The following is a 15539-nucleotide window of genomic DNA, read 5'->3' as shown; positions in this document are numbered from 1 at the left end:
ACTATGACTGTAATATATAGGCAAATAGTGATTGATAGGGAGTTGTAAGAACTGGTGGAGTGAAAACACACTTTGAAAGCAGCTGTGTGCAAGCCTGAGCATGTGTACCTGTAGTTCCATCCCACAGCCTGATAATAATTACTTCTCTCCAGATGGAGGAGTGTACCCTACACAGCAGAAGTCTTCCTGCCTCTCCGAGGCAAAGGGAGCAGGGGGTCTTTGGGTGTGTGTGTGCATAGATGTGTTTGAGTGCATATGAAGGGAGGTATTGAACTGTCACTTACTGAGCATCCTCCAGGGAGGAGAGGCGGAGGAAGCCAAAGAAGATAAAGGCTTTTGAGGGATCGTGAATCCAGCACACACAGCTTTGTTAACAACCACCTTTTTGCCAAAGAGCTGACAGTGTCATTTTGTATGTGTCCACTTGATGGATGTAGCACATTATAGAAAATTACAGCCTGAACCACGACTGCTTTTAGTAACACAATTTTTTTTCCTTTGCTGCACAAATGTGAGTTTCTCTCCCAGCAAAATTTCATGCAAGTGGGAAAAGCTGTGTAATCTTGACATGGAGATTAATTTGGTTGTTATGAGTTTTATTCAGTAAATTTGGTGACAACATTCAGAGTTAGATGGGTGGAGAGGATGCTAATCTTTTCTTTTGCAGGGACCACAAGGCTGGTCAGATTTTGCAGGGATATGGATGGAGCTAAAGATAGGGCAATCCTTCAGCAGAACGCTGTGCTGGTTCCAAGCAGCTAATGAAGCAGGAAGACCTTGATGGGTTGGCACCAAATTACTTGTATCTTATTAAATACCTATAAAATGTCATCCTAGGTTTGTCCCCAATAGTATGTTGTGTAAAAAGAAATAAGAGATGTAATCCTATAACATTCTAATTTTGACACTGCATGTTTAACACGATGCAAGCCAAGGGATTCACATTTTCAATGAGCGATCAACTTCACAGCAAATTCCTTCTCGATTGACAGGTGGAAATGGGCTTCCTTCACACTTCTGTCATGGTGCAGATGGGTGGTGTCACACGGTTTATCTGCAAAGATGTCTAAGAGAGTAAATGAGCTGCAGAACACCCACATGCTGTTGGTGGATATAAAATATGCTCCCACTCTGCCAGTAACAACTACAGCAGATTATGACTAGTCATTTCTTTCACATGAAGCCACCTAAATCTGCTCTTATGGTCCCAAATTACCGTGATTTTAGTTGCCACATGAATCAGACTGTGTGTAAAAGTTATCCGTTTAGATGAGCCTTGCAGTACAGGGTGAAAGTAAAAAGTCATCTCTTATTTTGCTTATATTTTCCTTTAAATAAGCCCACTTGTCTTGTATTTTTAAAAAAGACTGCATGATATCCAAAGATCTTTCATTGCTTTTCACTTCAGTGCTTTTACATTGCCATTGTTACAAAGGTATTTTCTTTTGTGTATTAAAGTACCTAGTTTTGGCCTGCAAGCCATTCAACCATGTAAAGATACCTAATTAAGGGAATCATACATGCCTGCAAAGGATAGCTTAGGTAACCATCAGACTTAAATTGGACCTTTAGATGCCCCGCAGAAGCAGCAGCCTCTCACTTAGACACATTATTCCCATCTGTTTTCCCACTTCTAGTAAATTGCCATATGCTTTCCAATTTGACTGACGTAAAATATTTTTGCACCGACAAGGTGATTCTCTATAAGCCATTAGGTAAAAACTTGACATATCTTGTCACGGCGTGCAGTGTATTTCAGATTTATTCAGGCACAACTGTGCATGAGGAGGAAAAAAGGAAGTGTTTTTGAAAAGTAAGTGACTTAAAAAGAACTGACAGGAGACAGGCAGTCTCTGAAACTGATGCCTCTAAGAAACTGGGGGAAAAAATCCACAGAAGCTGAGAGATTCATCGTCTCTCAGTTGATCATTCGTATGCCAGGTTTTCAGATAATGGTTAATGAGGATTTGCATTGTTGATGCTTAAGTACAACTTTGTTTATTCTTCAAACTTAATAAATTTGTTGACATTAGTGGAACAGTGCTGGTAAAATGCTCACGATTAAATATATAATAAGGTAGTGGGGTTAGAAAAATTAAAAATAGATTGTGAAGGATTAGAATATGGTGCCGATGTGGCACAAAGGAGATCTATCTGAGAGTATCGTTCTCTCCATTCTTCCTACAGCACATCAGCTTTGATTACCTCATTCTTCTGTAGTTTTATAAACCAGCTTTTATGGAATGCTGATAAAACCATCACTAGTTTCAATTATTATAGTAAATTTGTTGTTAATGTTTAGTTTAACTGGGGAATATTTAAAGCACCAAAAAAAACACAACAAAATGGTTCTTTTACCCAGGCCGTTTTTGCCCTGTTTTTTGCCACAGTTCATATTCCAAACAATAGGTGTCACTATTAAGCAAATAATGCCAGTCTATAGAGCGATAACAGAAGGAAGGTCTTCTCTTATCAGTTACTTTTCTAACAAACAAACAAAAAATTCAACCTTAACATAGTCAGTTTACAGAACAGCTTTTCTTGATGCCAACATGTCAAAACCATATATTCATATTTACTTCATTTCATTTTCTCCTTACTTTTTGTCCTTTCATTCTACCCTGCCTTGTGCCATTTTCCTTCTGTCTTTCTACCCGAGTCCTTTTCTTCCATCCTTCCTCATGTCTTCCTCATGTGTCAATAGAAAGCCATTGGTTGCTAGAAGCAGATGATAGTTTGTGTTCTTTGCATTTACGAACTAAAGCATCTTTAAAAGCTTTCCATGCACCATTGTAAAGTGCAACATAGGCAAAGATGGTAAATATAGCATAGTTTTTGTTTAAGCTAGTAGTTGCAACAAGATTTGTTGTGTACAAAAATGTAAACCAGTTCTTTTGTTATTGGACTTAATATTTTTTTAGCAGAAAGAGACACTCAAGAACTACTATTTTTGATGAAAAGAACAATACTTTTTTTCAAATATTAGGTAAAACCTGTTATGTTTTTACACTGAAATTGTGCAAAACACACATCAAGTCTATTTTTATATAAAAAAGCTTATGTTGACTATGTGAAAAAACTTTATTACATCTTTTTTTTTTAAAAATCTACTCTTTCAATGTTCAGACTACTTTTTTTGTTGCAATGTATTGTTTCAGTGAAAGGCTGATGATTTTATTAAATCACAGTTTGGCAGCTCAATGTTCTTTTTCTAAGGTTTCTTCGTTTTTTCCAAGTATTTTAATGCTTTAGATTACTACATTCCTCTCGAAACACTGTGGCTTTCATGAGCTGCTTCAACTTGTCTTATTAATTTTGTGTTCTCAGCTGTCAGACATTACCAACCTGTGCTTCTTTCCTACCATTCATTGTAACAAGAAAAAGGTATCCGTCCTCATGTCTCTGCTTTTCTTTTCATCTTTCTCTGTCCTTGTCTTTCATTTAGTTTACAATCTTTATACACAGTGAAAAAGCACCGCACTGTCATCATTACTCAGATAGATGCTGAACCTGACAAAAGGCAAAACCTTTTCATGTCAGAGAACTTCTCCCACGCGACTCCTACAGACTCGGCCCAGGGTCAGCTAGCGGAGATACTCCAGATACAGCCAGGTTTCTTACCTTGTCATGCTTTGCCCTTTCCATACAGAAATGTTGATTTATTGAATTTGTCATGTATATACAACTCTGGATCACATCAATAAAAGACTTTGCTTTTGTTTAAAAAAAAAAAAAAAGAAACTCCCACTAGAAATAATGAATAAATATCAAGAAGTGTCACCAATGACACCATGCCCCCTATGTTTTTGTTTGTTTTTTTCAAATAAAATCTTATCCATCACTCTCTATTTAAAACCTTCTGACTTGCATTTCAACTGTAGCATTTTTTGAGAGGCTAATTTTATTAATAATTTCCATGATTCAAACCATACGGGCAAGTCAATCAAGAAAAAGTGCAGAAAGAAATTCTCTATCAAAACTACACTCTGATGCACACTGATCCAAGCCATAATTTGAGCATCTCTTATTCTACTATGTGACTGATATGACACAGAGTCACAAATAATATCACCAGTGAGGGCGGTTTGGGAATCTGCTTGGGCCAACACTCCAGCAGACCATTGTAGGTTTTGTAGTATGAGCTTTGCATGTGTTTTGTCTGACGGACCAGTTTTAGTTCACGTTGCAATTTTCTTGTGATCCAAATTTGTCTGCTCTGCTTTCAGCGTACTGAGATTTTAAATTTTTTCCATATCACTGGGTCAACTTCCATAGGACATGTAGAGCAGATGAATCATGTGCAGTTAAATACTTCTACACATGTAGGTCCCAGCTGGTTTTATCATGAATAATTTCTGAGACCTGCTCAATCCATTTTGGTTGTGATAACAAACCATTTTTAGTTTATTGTAAAGTTTAGATTTTTATACGTTATGCAAGCTCCGACCGAAAACTCTACAGTAAATTTATTGTAAATCAATTTCTTCATCTTCCACTTTACAGTACCCAGTGGGAGACATGAATGTGTGAAAATCAAATCTCATCTTGTCAAGTCTTGTTCTGTGCCAAGACACGAGTAGCTTTTAACATTGTGATAATTGGTGCAGCCATGAAAAGCAAGAGGAGAGAAGAAATGAGAAACCATCTGTGTTGTGTGCATGTGTTAAACAGATGCCCTCTTTTGTTGATGATTTATACTAAGCTTTTTATCAGGGAGATGACGTTGACCCGACTTACTGTGTTAAATATTTTCATACCTTTGAAATAAAAAAAACGGCAGAATCCTCCGTTTCGTTTTGATTAAGAACAGCTTCTAGTTCATTAGTGTTTCAGTTTTGCTCATGTTTTTTATTTCTGTTGAATTCTGTTGCTGGGAAATGGATGAGAATAATGTGCATTTGAAGGCTGCCATCTAGGGTCAAGATGTGGGCAGTGCAGAGTGATTCACTGAGCTGCGTTTGCGCAACCACTTAATAGAGTAAAATGGACAGGTGTGACTTGGAGGGTTAGGGGTAGGGAAGTTGGACTGGCATTACTTTTGTTTTTATTCTTTATGTCCATAAATTCACTCCATGTCTGATCTGACGGATGGCTCAGAGAGACTTGGAATGACTGCATGGTTGGTGATGTGGATGCTGTTAATGTCAGTGATTAACTGTTGGTTCAAAACAAGGATTAAACACAGGATGGTGACTCAAAGGAGGAATTGGGGCATGCACTAATAGATTGGGATGTTGTTCACTTTAAAAATCATGAAAAGAAAAGGCCTTTTTTAAATTCTGAATACCCTGAAGTTCAGCATCGCATATGCATACTTTAGAAGAAAAAATCCTATGTATTTTGAATCCAGTCATACTGTGACATAATGACGTGCTCAAGAGAGAAGTAATAAATTAGATTCATTTTTTTCCAGTAACACTGCTAACATTTGTCTTTGCAGACTTCATGTCTTGACTGAGTTATGGTATGTGTTACAAAAGCAGTTTAAGATGCTATTGTCATCAACCCATTGTGAAATTTCAGAGCTTTTAATTTTCTGATTTCACAAGAGAGTTAATGCTTTCTCAGATGAAGAAAACATGTCAAATCTGTCACAAGGATCACACTTCTCTTGAAACGTGTAACTCCAAATAGAAATGCAGCTGAGATAAAGCCAAAATAGCTTGTCCATTTTCCTTGTTTGCAGTCAAAAACTGCATTGCAGTCAAACATTACCGTCCTCAGATTTGATTCACTTTGCAAAGGAGGCCATGTCTGACAGAACAATAGCCTTGTTAAATGCTCGAAAATGTCAAAGGGAAAACTTTGAATTTTCTGCCAAATAATTAAGGAGTATATGTACATTAACAAAAACACATTTTGTTATCAGCATCAAGCTGAATGTTGTATTACAAATCACTTTGTACAAATGCAGACACTATAACAGCCTTCTTAAAAAACAAACAAAAAAAGAACCTAACAAAATCAGCTGAATTAATTCAAATGTAATTGTTTAAGACAAATCAGGCTTTGGTTTTGATCACTGAGTTAGTTAAATCTTCACATAATTAACTAAAAATAAAATAATTTAATATTTTGTGGCCGCGCCATTTGGGAACAATAACTGCTAGCAAGTAATTTCTGTACTTCTCTATGTCAGAACTTGACAACAGGTAAGTTGAGCCACTATTTCTGAGCAAACTACCTGGCATTTTAAGGGTGGCATCTCCACACTGTAATTTTCAGATCTTTTCACAGATGTCCAATTTTATTGGGATCTGGACTCGCAGAGAGGATGTGAATTTTCCAGGTTTAATTCTCAGCCATTCTTGAGTGGTTTCAGTTTATTTTCCTTTTCTACCCTTGACCTGCAGCACAGGCTGAGCTCTCTTGACAGTGAGTAGTGTGTTTCTCTCCAGGATGCCCTGGTGGTTTTGAAACTTCATTGTGCTCTGTGTAATTTCAAGGTTTTCTGTGCCAGATGCAGCAAAGCAGCCCCAGAACAAAACAAATCCCACTCAGCCCACAGTAGGTGTTGTGGATTTTTAATTGAAAACTTAATTTTTCCTTTCGTAAACATAAAGCTTATGTCAAAGGTCTCAAAGTGAAATCTCCAGTTTTGTCTCACTTGCCCAATTTTAATAACATGGCTGATTGCCCGCTCTCATCTTAGTAAATGAGTCTTGCTTTTTTGTGTTTTCTGTCAACAGTGAAACCCTAATAGGTTTTCTTATATAGAACCTCTTGAGGTTCAAAATAAAACGGATGTTGTAATCAGAAAATGGTCCATCTTGACCTTGGAGACCATCTTGAATAGTTTATTTTGCTCTTTTTCTACCACTTGTCTATCTGATCAACTTGAGTTTGTATTTTCTCTCACGTTGTTCGCTTTGAAGGTTGTTAATGAACCTTATATCTTTATTTACAATTAGCTATTTTTGTCACAGGAAAGAGGTCAATAGAGATGCAATGAGCAGGATATTGTGGCTGATTCCTGTTATCTTATTTTTGTAAAGCTTAGATCTGCTGATATAGACCTTGGCCTTTCTAATATTTTTCATAATACCTTGGAGGTTGCAGTATGTAACGTCGATAAACAATATGTTTTTTACATATTTGTTGAAACTGTCACTATGTAGTTAAAAAAAAGTCTAGGTCCTCTGTCTTCTCCCCATGGTCCTACAGCCATCTGCAGAAATTCACAGCTGATGTATAATCAGAGCCAGCAGGAGGGTCTTAGCGCTATCAATCACTCTTGTGTACACGCTGCTCTCTCCATTCCCCTTGCTAGCTGCTAGGCTACAGCTGGTTCCCCATCCCAGAGCCTGCAGTGAATGTGCAAACTAGTTAGATTGGCCACCGATGATGGCGGATAAACAGTTTTCCTGGAACAACAAGCTCTTTCTCCACCATTATCACATTGAGCAGCACGTACACTGCATTTCTGCAGATGGCAATAGAATCACAAGGAAGAGGCCCAAAGTGAGAAGCTGTGCTCTACTCAACCTTTCTGTGATCTGCAGGAAAATCTCAGTCTCTCTCTCTGTTTCTCACCTTGAATCGTCTTGACATGTCATAGAAAGCAGTCTCCTTTCAAAGAGCTAATCGCATTACTGGTTTTTCATCTTATTCCATTTAAACACAAGATTTCTAGATGCATCTTTATCTTGTAGCCTTTATCTTCAACGTAGATATGCCTACACATCTCTCCCTGTAGTCTCTTTGGTCTCTTACCAGTGTGTTGCATTTAACAGAACTAAACTGCCTTGCAATACTTCCTGTATCCATCCATCCATCCATCCATCCATCTTCTTCCGCTTATCCGGGGTCGGGTCGTGGGGATAGCAGCTTCAGAAGGGAGGCCCAGACTTCCCTCTCCCCGGCCACTTCTTCCAGCTCTTCCGGGGGAATCCCGAGGCGTTCCCAGGCCAGCCGAGAGACATAGTCCCTCCAGCGTGTCCTGGGTCTTTCCTGGGGCCTCCTCCCGGTGGGACGTGCCCACCTGTATATTCCCTTTAAATAAGTTGGACGGCGGATGAAAAGGTTGAAACCACCTCTGATACTAATCACTTGGTTTGAAACATAACGGTAACTTTTTTTCTTTTCAATTAACCGAGGATTAATAGTCTGTTTATGAGTTCCCAAAAATCTGATTATACTATTTTAGCGTATCTTTGTAAGGTAAACAAGGGATTTTTTGTTCTGTTTTTTTTTTTTTAACAAGTTGTTCTTTTTTACATATAAAATAGAAATAAATATGCCTCGTGCTTTTTGATAGAAGTAGCAGTTTTGAATGCAACCCAAAAATGTTGGAGTTTAAAAAACTAACTGCAATTATGCACCAAATCATATTTCCCTAAACGTCATCTGGTTTTACTAAACTCAAAAAAAATGCTGTCAGTTGATGAGTGAAAATGGTTGGACTTCTTAGTTTAATGCGTCATGAGTTGATTTCCTGATTTAAAACCAATGAAATAAAAAACAGCTGTAATTCATTGCTACTTGTCATGTCCTTATAGACACAGACAATTAGGCATCACCTGCCATACTATGGCAGGTGATGCCTGGAATAGTTACTATTACCGTCATTTTTTAAAATTTATTTGTCTTTTACAGTAGACGTTATCAGCTTAAGCTATTTCTTAAAGACAAACTCTGCTGGAGAAATTGTTTTTTCTTCTGGTTATTTCATCTGAAAAAACCCCCAGCTTTTTTTCCACCCCACTTTCGTCAAAAGAGGCTGAAAAACAAGTGTCAACCAGTGCACAGGAAGAAAGCAAGAGTCAATTGGTGCAATAAATTTCAGCAAATGAGCGAAGGCGAAAGAGAGATGCTTGAGGGCAACGAAGAAGATTTTATCCACAGTGACAGTCGCAGCATCAGTCCCGTCAGAGGTTTCTAAACCACTTTGGAGAATTTCCTGCATAATTATGATGTCTCACGTGTGGATTTCTAAGTAGGTCGCACTCCTCTCTGTTGCTGCCGCACCAACTTGTTTCATGTGCTTCCATCTTCAGCCTCCATCTGAAGGCACTCTTTAAGACAGAGCTTCGGCTCTGCTGCAACCCATTTCCACATGGTGCCTCATCACATCTCTTCCTTCTCTTCCCATTCTCTCCATCAGCCCTCCTACCACTGTATCTCTCCATCACTCCTCCTTTTTCCATGTACAGAAACAATCATTCTCTCCTCTCTCCATATTTTCAGCTGGTTCATCAGTTTTGCTTGATATCATTATTCCATCTCTTTTTTTTCTTCACTCTCTCTCCATCTCTCTCTCTCTCTTTTCCATTCTCTCTGTTTTCATCTTGGAGATAGGAGTGTGCATGCAGTCTCAAATCTAAGTCTCCTCTCTGCTTATGCGCTCTGCGCTACGATCCTTCTTCCTCTCCCCTCCGTGCTTTACCGCACTGCTCACATCTCCTCTCTCCACATCTCCTTCTCTTCCTCACTTTCTCTTTCTCTACCTGCATCTCTGTCACACCACAGGCTTGCATCCCTGCTGGGCATTGCTGTGCTTTGCTTTGCCGTTTGGAGAAAGGCTGTACGCTCTGGGGATCTTTTCGCGCCAGGGCTGAGCACACTCTGGCTTCTTGCAGAGGAGGATTTAGCTGCTCTTGGTGCGCCAGGTTTGCCTTGCCTTGGATTCCTTGGATCTGTGGGAGCTGGAGAACAGGGGAGGACAGGAGGAGGAGGAGAGGGGTGAGAGGTTTACTGGCTTGGAGGAGTCGAGGCTTCAAGGTGGTGGCGGTGGCGGCTGATGGTTGCATGTCGAGGGTCATGCCCTGGGACTTGCACGTTTTTCGGCAGTTGGAGTTGGAGACCCTGTCCCATTTTTGCCCCCCTCGAGGGGCAGAACTAATCCTGGTGCCGGGGAAAGCTGCCGGGCACCAGTGGCTGCAGCGTGAAGAGTGGACACCATGAACCAGCTGGACGCACCAAGACCACTTAACTGGACCATCAGGAAACTGTGCCATGCAGCCTTTCTGCCATCTGTGCGCCTGCTAAAGGTAAAAAAAAAGACATAAAAATCACAAGAGAGCAGAGAGTGCAAATGAGCTAAAAAATAGATGCCCAGGGAGATGGGAAAAAATATGTCAGGCAGCTCTCCTGCTTTTCTGCTCCTCTCCAAAGGAAGACAGCTGTTAACATTCTTTAGTGAGAACACTGAAGAATTTTCTTACAGAAGAAAATTATTTATTGTGCTTTAAATCGGTGAATGCATGGCTTTCATTAAAGGGAGGGCAGTGGGTATTTTTCAGTTGAAAATAAGAAAAAGTGGGGCAAAGCTGCCAGCGTAACGCTCTCAGAGGGGAGCTCAAAGGGCTGGAGGAGTGGGGATGTGCAAAGAGTGGCGGATAAAAATGGAGTCAGGGAAAAGCGGGAGCACAATGCTAGAGAGGTTCAGAGAGAGTGGGACAAATATGAGAGAGAAGGGTGAGGAAAGTGTTGAAGAAGAAAAAATGACAAAGAAAGTGGAGGGGGAAAGATGCAAGGACATCACAGGGTCAATTTCAAAAGTTTATTTACAAAACTAACAAAAGTGCAGAGGCTATAAACTGCTGATTTGTGATTAGAGTAATTCAAGATATGAGAGCTAAAAAGAGGAATTTGCAGGAATATCTTACTTAGAAGAAAATGCTCTACTGGAGAACAGAAAGACTTGGACGTTTTGAATCCAATTCCAGATCTCATATGATGAATCACTCATCACATAATAATGCTAATAGGATAATGACAGCTTTGTCTGCTAATTTTGAGTTGCAAAGGTTTAGTCGGAAGTCTATTTTCACATCGCCTGAGTAGACATGCACAATGGGAACTAGAGCATCATTTGATATTTGAATGTTTTGTCACTTCTATAAATCCACAGTCCTTTTATACAGCTCACTTACAGGCATTTGTATCCTAAAACCTCATCTTTGTGCACTCTTGTGATTTTATAAGCCAGTTATAGGCGCTCTGTTCAGAGGGCTATTGTTGGAGGTTCTGAATACCTCTTCTTCACTCTCCTTTGATCTGGCTCCATCAAAGTACCTCACAGAGCAGTTTTGCTGTGATGTTGAACCACACAACCAGAGTGCCTCGACTCATGTGTCGTGCATTTGCATTTGTATGCCGTGGTTAAATGAATGTCGCTGTAAAACCTTGATTGAATCTGCACAGTCTGTGTGGGGGGAGTGTGGATGGCAACACATGCTGCAGAGCTTAACATGAGGTTCATGTTCTTAACACATTTTACTTTATCATCATCTAATTTGGTCAATTTACACTGAAAAGAGTGATGTCTACTACAGCCATAGAAAAAAGTGATACTAGAGTAAGAAATGATTAATTTATCTATTTTTTTTCTCATCATATAATTGTTCTGTATTATATAGCTGTATTACTTCCTTGAGAGCTTTAAATACACTAATAATACTGTGCCTTTAAACAAATCAGGAAAGCCCAGAAGATTATGTCATAGCTTTGGAGGCATTTGATGGCTTAAATGTCGACACTTTTTTTCCCATTTGAGTTCTGCAAACCTGTGGATGTATTTTAATGTAACTCATTAAACACAGTGCTTCCCTGCGTGACATCACTGAAAAACCAAAAAATATTGGTCAAGATATTTAAGGGAGAATTGTAGACCTCCATAAGTCTGTCTGACTCTTGAGTACAATTTCCAGATCCCCGAAGCTGCCATGTTCACCCCGTTAAGCAGTATACACTCCAGTATAAATACAGAGGGAATTCCCAGCCATCACACTATTAAGGAAGGAAGCTTATTCTGTGTCCCAGAGATGATGGTGAAAGCAAAACTTTGTTAAGATTCTGGCAGAAGCTGGTAAGAGAGTACCAATGCTCTTGAGTGACTAAAATGAAGAAGCAATCACTTCAAGAGCAACATAAAAAGTCAGTTTGCAGATTTACACAAGTCAAATACCTTAATTTGTTTAGTAACATCTCCTGTGATCTGCTGAAACTAAACATGAAGTTTGTGGTAAAAGGGAGAATGCTAGAGAAACTGATCTACCTAGGAAGTACAGGGATGGTAGTGTCATGTTGTGGAGCATTTTGCTCCAGGAGGGACTGGTGCACTTCAAAAAGTAGATGGCAGTAAGAAAAAACAAAACATTGGGGCAACATCTCAAGAGATGAGGAAGTTAACGCCGGGGGACAGTGGGTTAACAAAGAAAAGAAAATGGGTGGATATTAATTTTCTAACATAATTCATTTTTGTTATTTTTTACTGCTTTCTATGATCTATGGTCATGAGCTTTGGGTCATGACCGAAAGAACGAGATCGCGGATACAAGCGGCCGAAATGGGTTTTCTCCGTAGGGTGGCTGGGCTCTCCCTTAGAGATAGGGTGAGAAGCTCAGTCATCCGGGAGGGACTCAGAGTAGAGCCGCTGCTCCTTCACATCGAGAGGAGCCAGTTGAGGTGGCTCGGGCATCTGGTCAGGATGCCTCCTAGACGCCTCCCTGGTGAGGTGTTCCGGGCACGTCCCACCGGGAGGAGGCCCCGGGGAAGACCCAGGACACGCTGGAGGGACTATGTCTCTCGGCTGGCCTGGGAACGCCTCGGGATTCCCCCGGAGGAGCTAGAAGAAGTGGCTGGGGAGAGGGAAGTCTGGGCCTCCCTTCTGAAGCTGCTACCCCCGCGACCCGACCTCGGATAAGCGGAAGAAGATGGATGGATGGATGGATGGATTCATTTTTGTTATTTTTTACTGCTTTCATGCATCTTGTCTTTCTCGTTGCTGTTTGGTTTTGGTGATCACCTAATTGCTACTAAGTACAATGATTTTGCTTGTCTTGGAGTTCTGCAGATAATGGAGTGGACTGTTTGTACATTTAGAGATGATTTTTTTTAACTCTGCAGTGGTAACATGGTTGTTCTTGTTGTATTGTTTTTCTATTTCCAAGGATAATTTAAAAACAGCTCTATGATTTATCTTGCTTATATGACGGGTTATTAGGAGATTTTTTCCTAAACTGTTCCATGAACTAGTTTCAAAATATTTTACAAAATGGATACATTTATAATTATAGAATATTGCTGATAGAGTTAAGGTTTGCCTGAGTTTGTCTGATGAATAAGAAGGAATGTTGGTCTTCACTTTGTACAGTGTTGGGATTTCCCCAGAGATATATTAGACTGTCAGACAGAAATTAACCTAACATTGTGCCATTATTGTTGGAAATTTCTGCCTGGCACACATTTTTTCCCCCATACTCTGACCTCTTACCTCCCACCTCCTGCCAAATGCAGAGTTAGACTGGCGTGTGGCTCTGTGTTTTTTTTTTTCCTGTCATCTCCCCACAGGAAAAATTGTCTTGCAGATTGTCTATGCTTGCATCAGTGCACCTGCCTGACAATAAGTATGTGCGTCTGTAATGTGGTCCTGCAGAGCCAGTTGACATGGCAGCTTATGGTGGTTTTGTGTACCCCTGTGCTCTACTCACTGTTGTACAAATATTGTAACCTCAAATGTAAGCGGGGTCCAAATTGCCTCTGTGGATTAAGGGGGGGGCCATACATGAGTCCTAGCAATGCAGAATAACTTAAGGCAGACTGCCCAATTAGTTGCAAATTTCTTCAGGTACAGCAAATTCAGTGTTTTAGAGTGACCATAACAAAGTCGTGATCTCAGCCTTATGGAAAATTTGTGGGCAGAGCTGAAAAAGTGTGTGGGAGAAAGGCGGCCTCCGTTACGTCAGTTCTTTCACAAGGAATGGGTGAAAATCCCATCAAGCTTCTGTGAGAAGCTTGTAAATAGGTGAAGAATTCTTAAAAGAGGAAAAGTATCTTTGTGATACATTGCCAGACTGTGAGAAAAATGTTGCATTTTTACACAGTGTACATTTCTGGTTTCTGATGTATTTGACATTATAAAATACTTTAGTATGCTGACAGCCAGAGTAATGAAACCTAGAATAGGAATTAGCTCAACTAATGCTAGACCTATCAATGTACCGTATGTTCTTCTTTTATTCAAATATTAATAACTAACTTAACGTTGAACAACTTTAGTCTCTATACATTTGGCTTCTTCTTGAAATAATTTGGCACTGGCAGCAGCTCAGTCTAAACCCAGTACTAAGTTAAGCTTTGAATTTTGTGTACACCAACTTTAGACTGAGAAACAAAACTGGAAATCTTATTTCATCCTCCCATCTAAAACCCTCCTTTACTTCACCTCGGTCAAGTTTTTGTAGTTTCGGAATGACATCATCTGAATTTATTGTGCTTTTTTTGTTCAAAGGTTCAATCAGTGTCTTTCTACCCTGCAATTCTAGAGCCACAAAAATGAAGCTTAGAATTAAAATATGTGCTTTTGTTCTCTTTGTAAACTATTTTAAGTTCTCTTTTTTCCCTCTCTTGCATCTTTGCTTTGTGATGTCTGTCTCATTGTGTCTTTCATCATCCTTCTGGCATCTTACTTATTTTAGTACCTTGTATCTCTTTGCCTGCTGTCTATTAACATAAAGCACAAATAACTTTCTGTCATGTTCGAGACACACAGGGGGTGGAATCTGTTGTTAGGCTCTGAATATATTTTCATCACTGCTAAAAATAATTTCATCATCATGTTAAAAGTTTCTCCGTTGCAGATCTTTGCTTTATTTTATGCAATTTAGCTTTTATGGGAGCACTTAACTCCTCATATAAAATATATTATCTTTACAGTATATCCAAAATTAAATACATTAAGAAGGAACATACATGTTTTCACCCATAGATGGCACTAAATATTTTTGTATTTACAGTAACAGTACAGTAAGGCACCTAGATACAGCAAAACAACGGCAGAGTAACACTAACACATTTGAAGAATTGCTTATTTCCTTTGGGCATCCATCTCAAACAGCTTCCAGAGTGACAGCATGACATCAAAACTGCTGCTTTCTCTAAGGTGTCTTGTCCACAATAAAAACATTATTTGTGATTTAATGGAGTGGTTTAGATAGATGTCAGGCTCCTTTTTGAGACTCTGAATTAGATTTCTTTTGGTAAAAAAAAAAAGAAAAGAAAGAAAAAACTCAAGTCATGCAAATTAGGACAGCTGGGATTCTTCTAATTTCCAAGCTTTGATTAACTGATTGCATTTTCTGTTGGTTCACGACTCTCATACTCAGAAGGGAAAAAAAGCCCTTTCTTACATCTTGTGTGTTTAATCAGGTGCATTTCAGTAGATTGCAGCATTATGTGGAAAGTCGACTTCTTTCAGAAATTCATTTTAAAAAGTGAAAGAGTGTTTTATTGCAAGTATTTGTGTATCTTAAGTTCAATGATTGTAACTTTTGGCCAGTGAAAACTCAAAATTCACTTTTTTTTTATACCATAAGTGTACATTCCCGAAAGGAAATTAATGTTGCTGGAACTCAAACTATCCATGTTTCTAACACGTCATTGCATTCGGAGATTTCTTTTAGAAGGAAGCATCTGTTAGCATCTATATTACATCAGCTCTGAAAAATCATCTGGTTTAAGACCCTGTTATGTCAGACAATTTGGAGCAGACAATTCCCAGGATTGTCCATCACACTGGAAGTCTGAGATGTACTGAA

The 15539-nt window shown here is 39.3% G+C and overlaps 1 protein-coding gene across 18 annotated transcripts in view; it reads left to right on the top strand.

Annotated features, from left to right (window-relative positions):
• The window catches only part of trpm3 (transient receptor potential cation channel, subfamily M, member 3), a 151266-nt gene that overhangs the window by 16174 nt on the left and 119553 nt on the right, over positions 1-15539 (top strand). For 4 of the 18 annotated variants that reach the window (XM_032579408.1, XM_032579404.1, XM_032579405.1 and 1 more), the window contains exon 1: positions 8698-9989. The exons of 12 other annotated variants lie outside the window; for them this stretch is intronic. In XM_032579408.1, the coding sequence (XP_032435299.1) occupies positions 9900-9989 (90 nt within the window). In that variant the 5' untranslated portion in view covers positions 8698-9899. Of the gene's footprint in view, positions 1-8697; positions 9990-15539 lie in introns of those variants that run through there. 2 more of the 18 variants (XM_032579411.1, XM_032579410.1) reach the window with 1 other exon arrangement.

The sequence above is a fragment of the Xiphophorus hellerii genome, chromosome 12 (assembly GCF_003331165.1).
Source record: "Xiphophorus hellerii strain 12219 chromosome 12, Xiphophorus_hellerii-4.1, whole genome shotgun sequence".
Lineage (NCBI taxonomy): Eukaryota > Metazoa > Chordata > Actinopteri > Cyprinodontiformes > Poeciliidae > Xiphophorus > Xiphophorus hellerii.
Note: the sequence above shows the minus strand (reverse complement) of the source record. Positions and strands in the feature narration are given on the sequence as shown.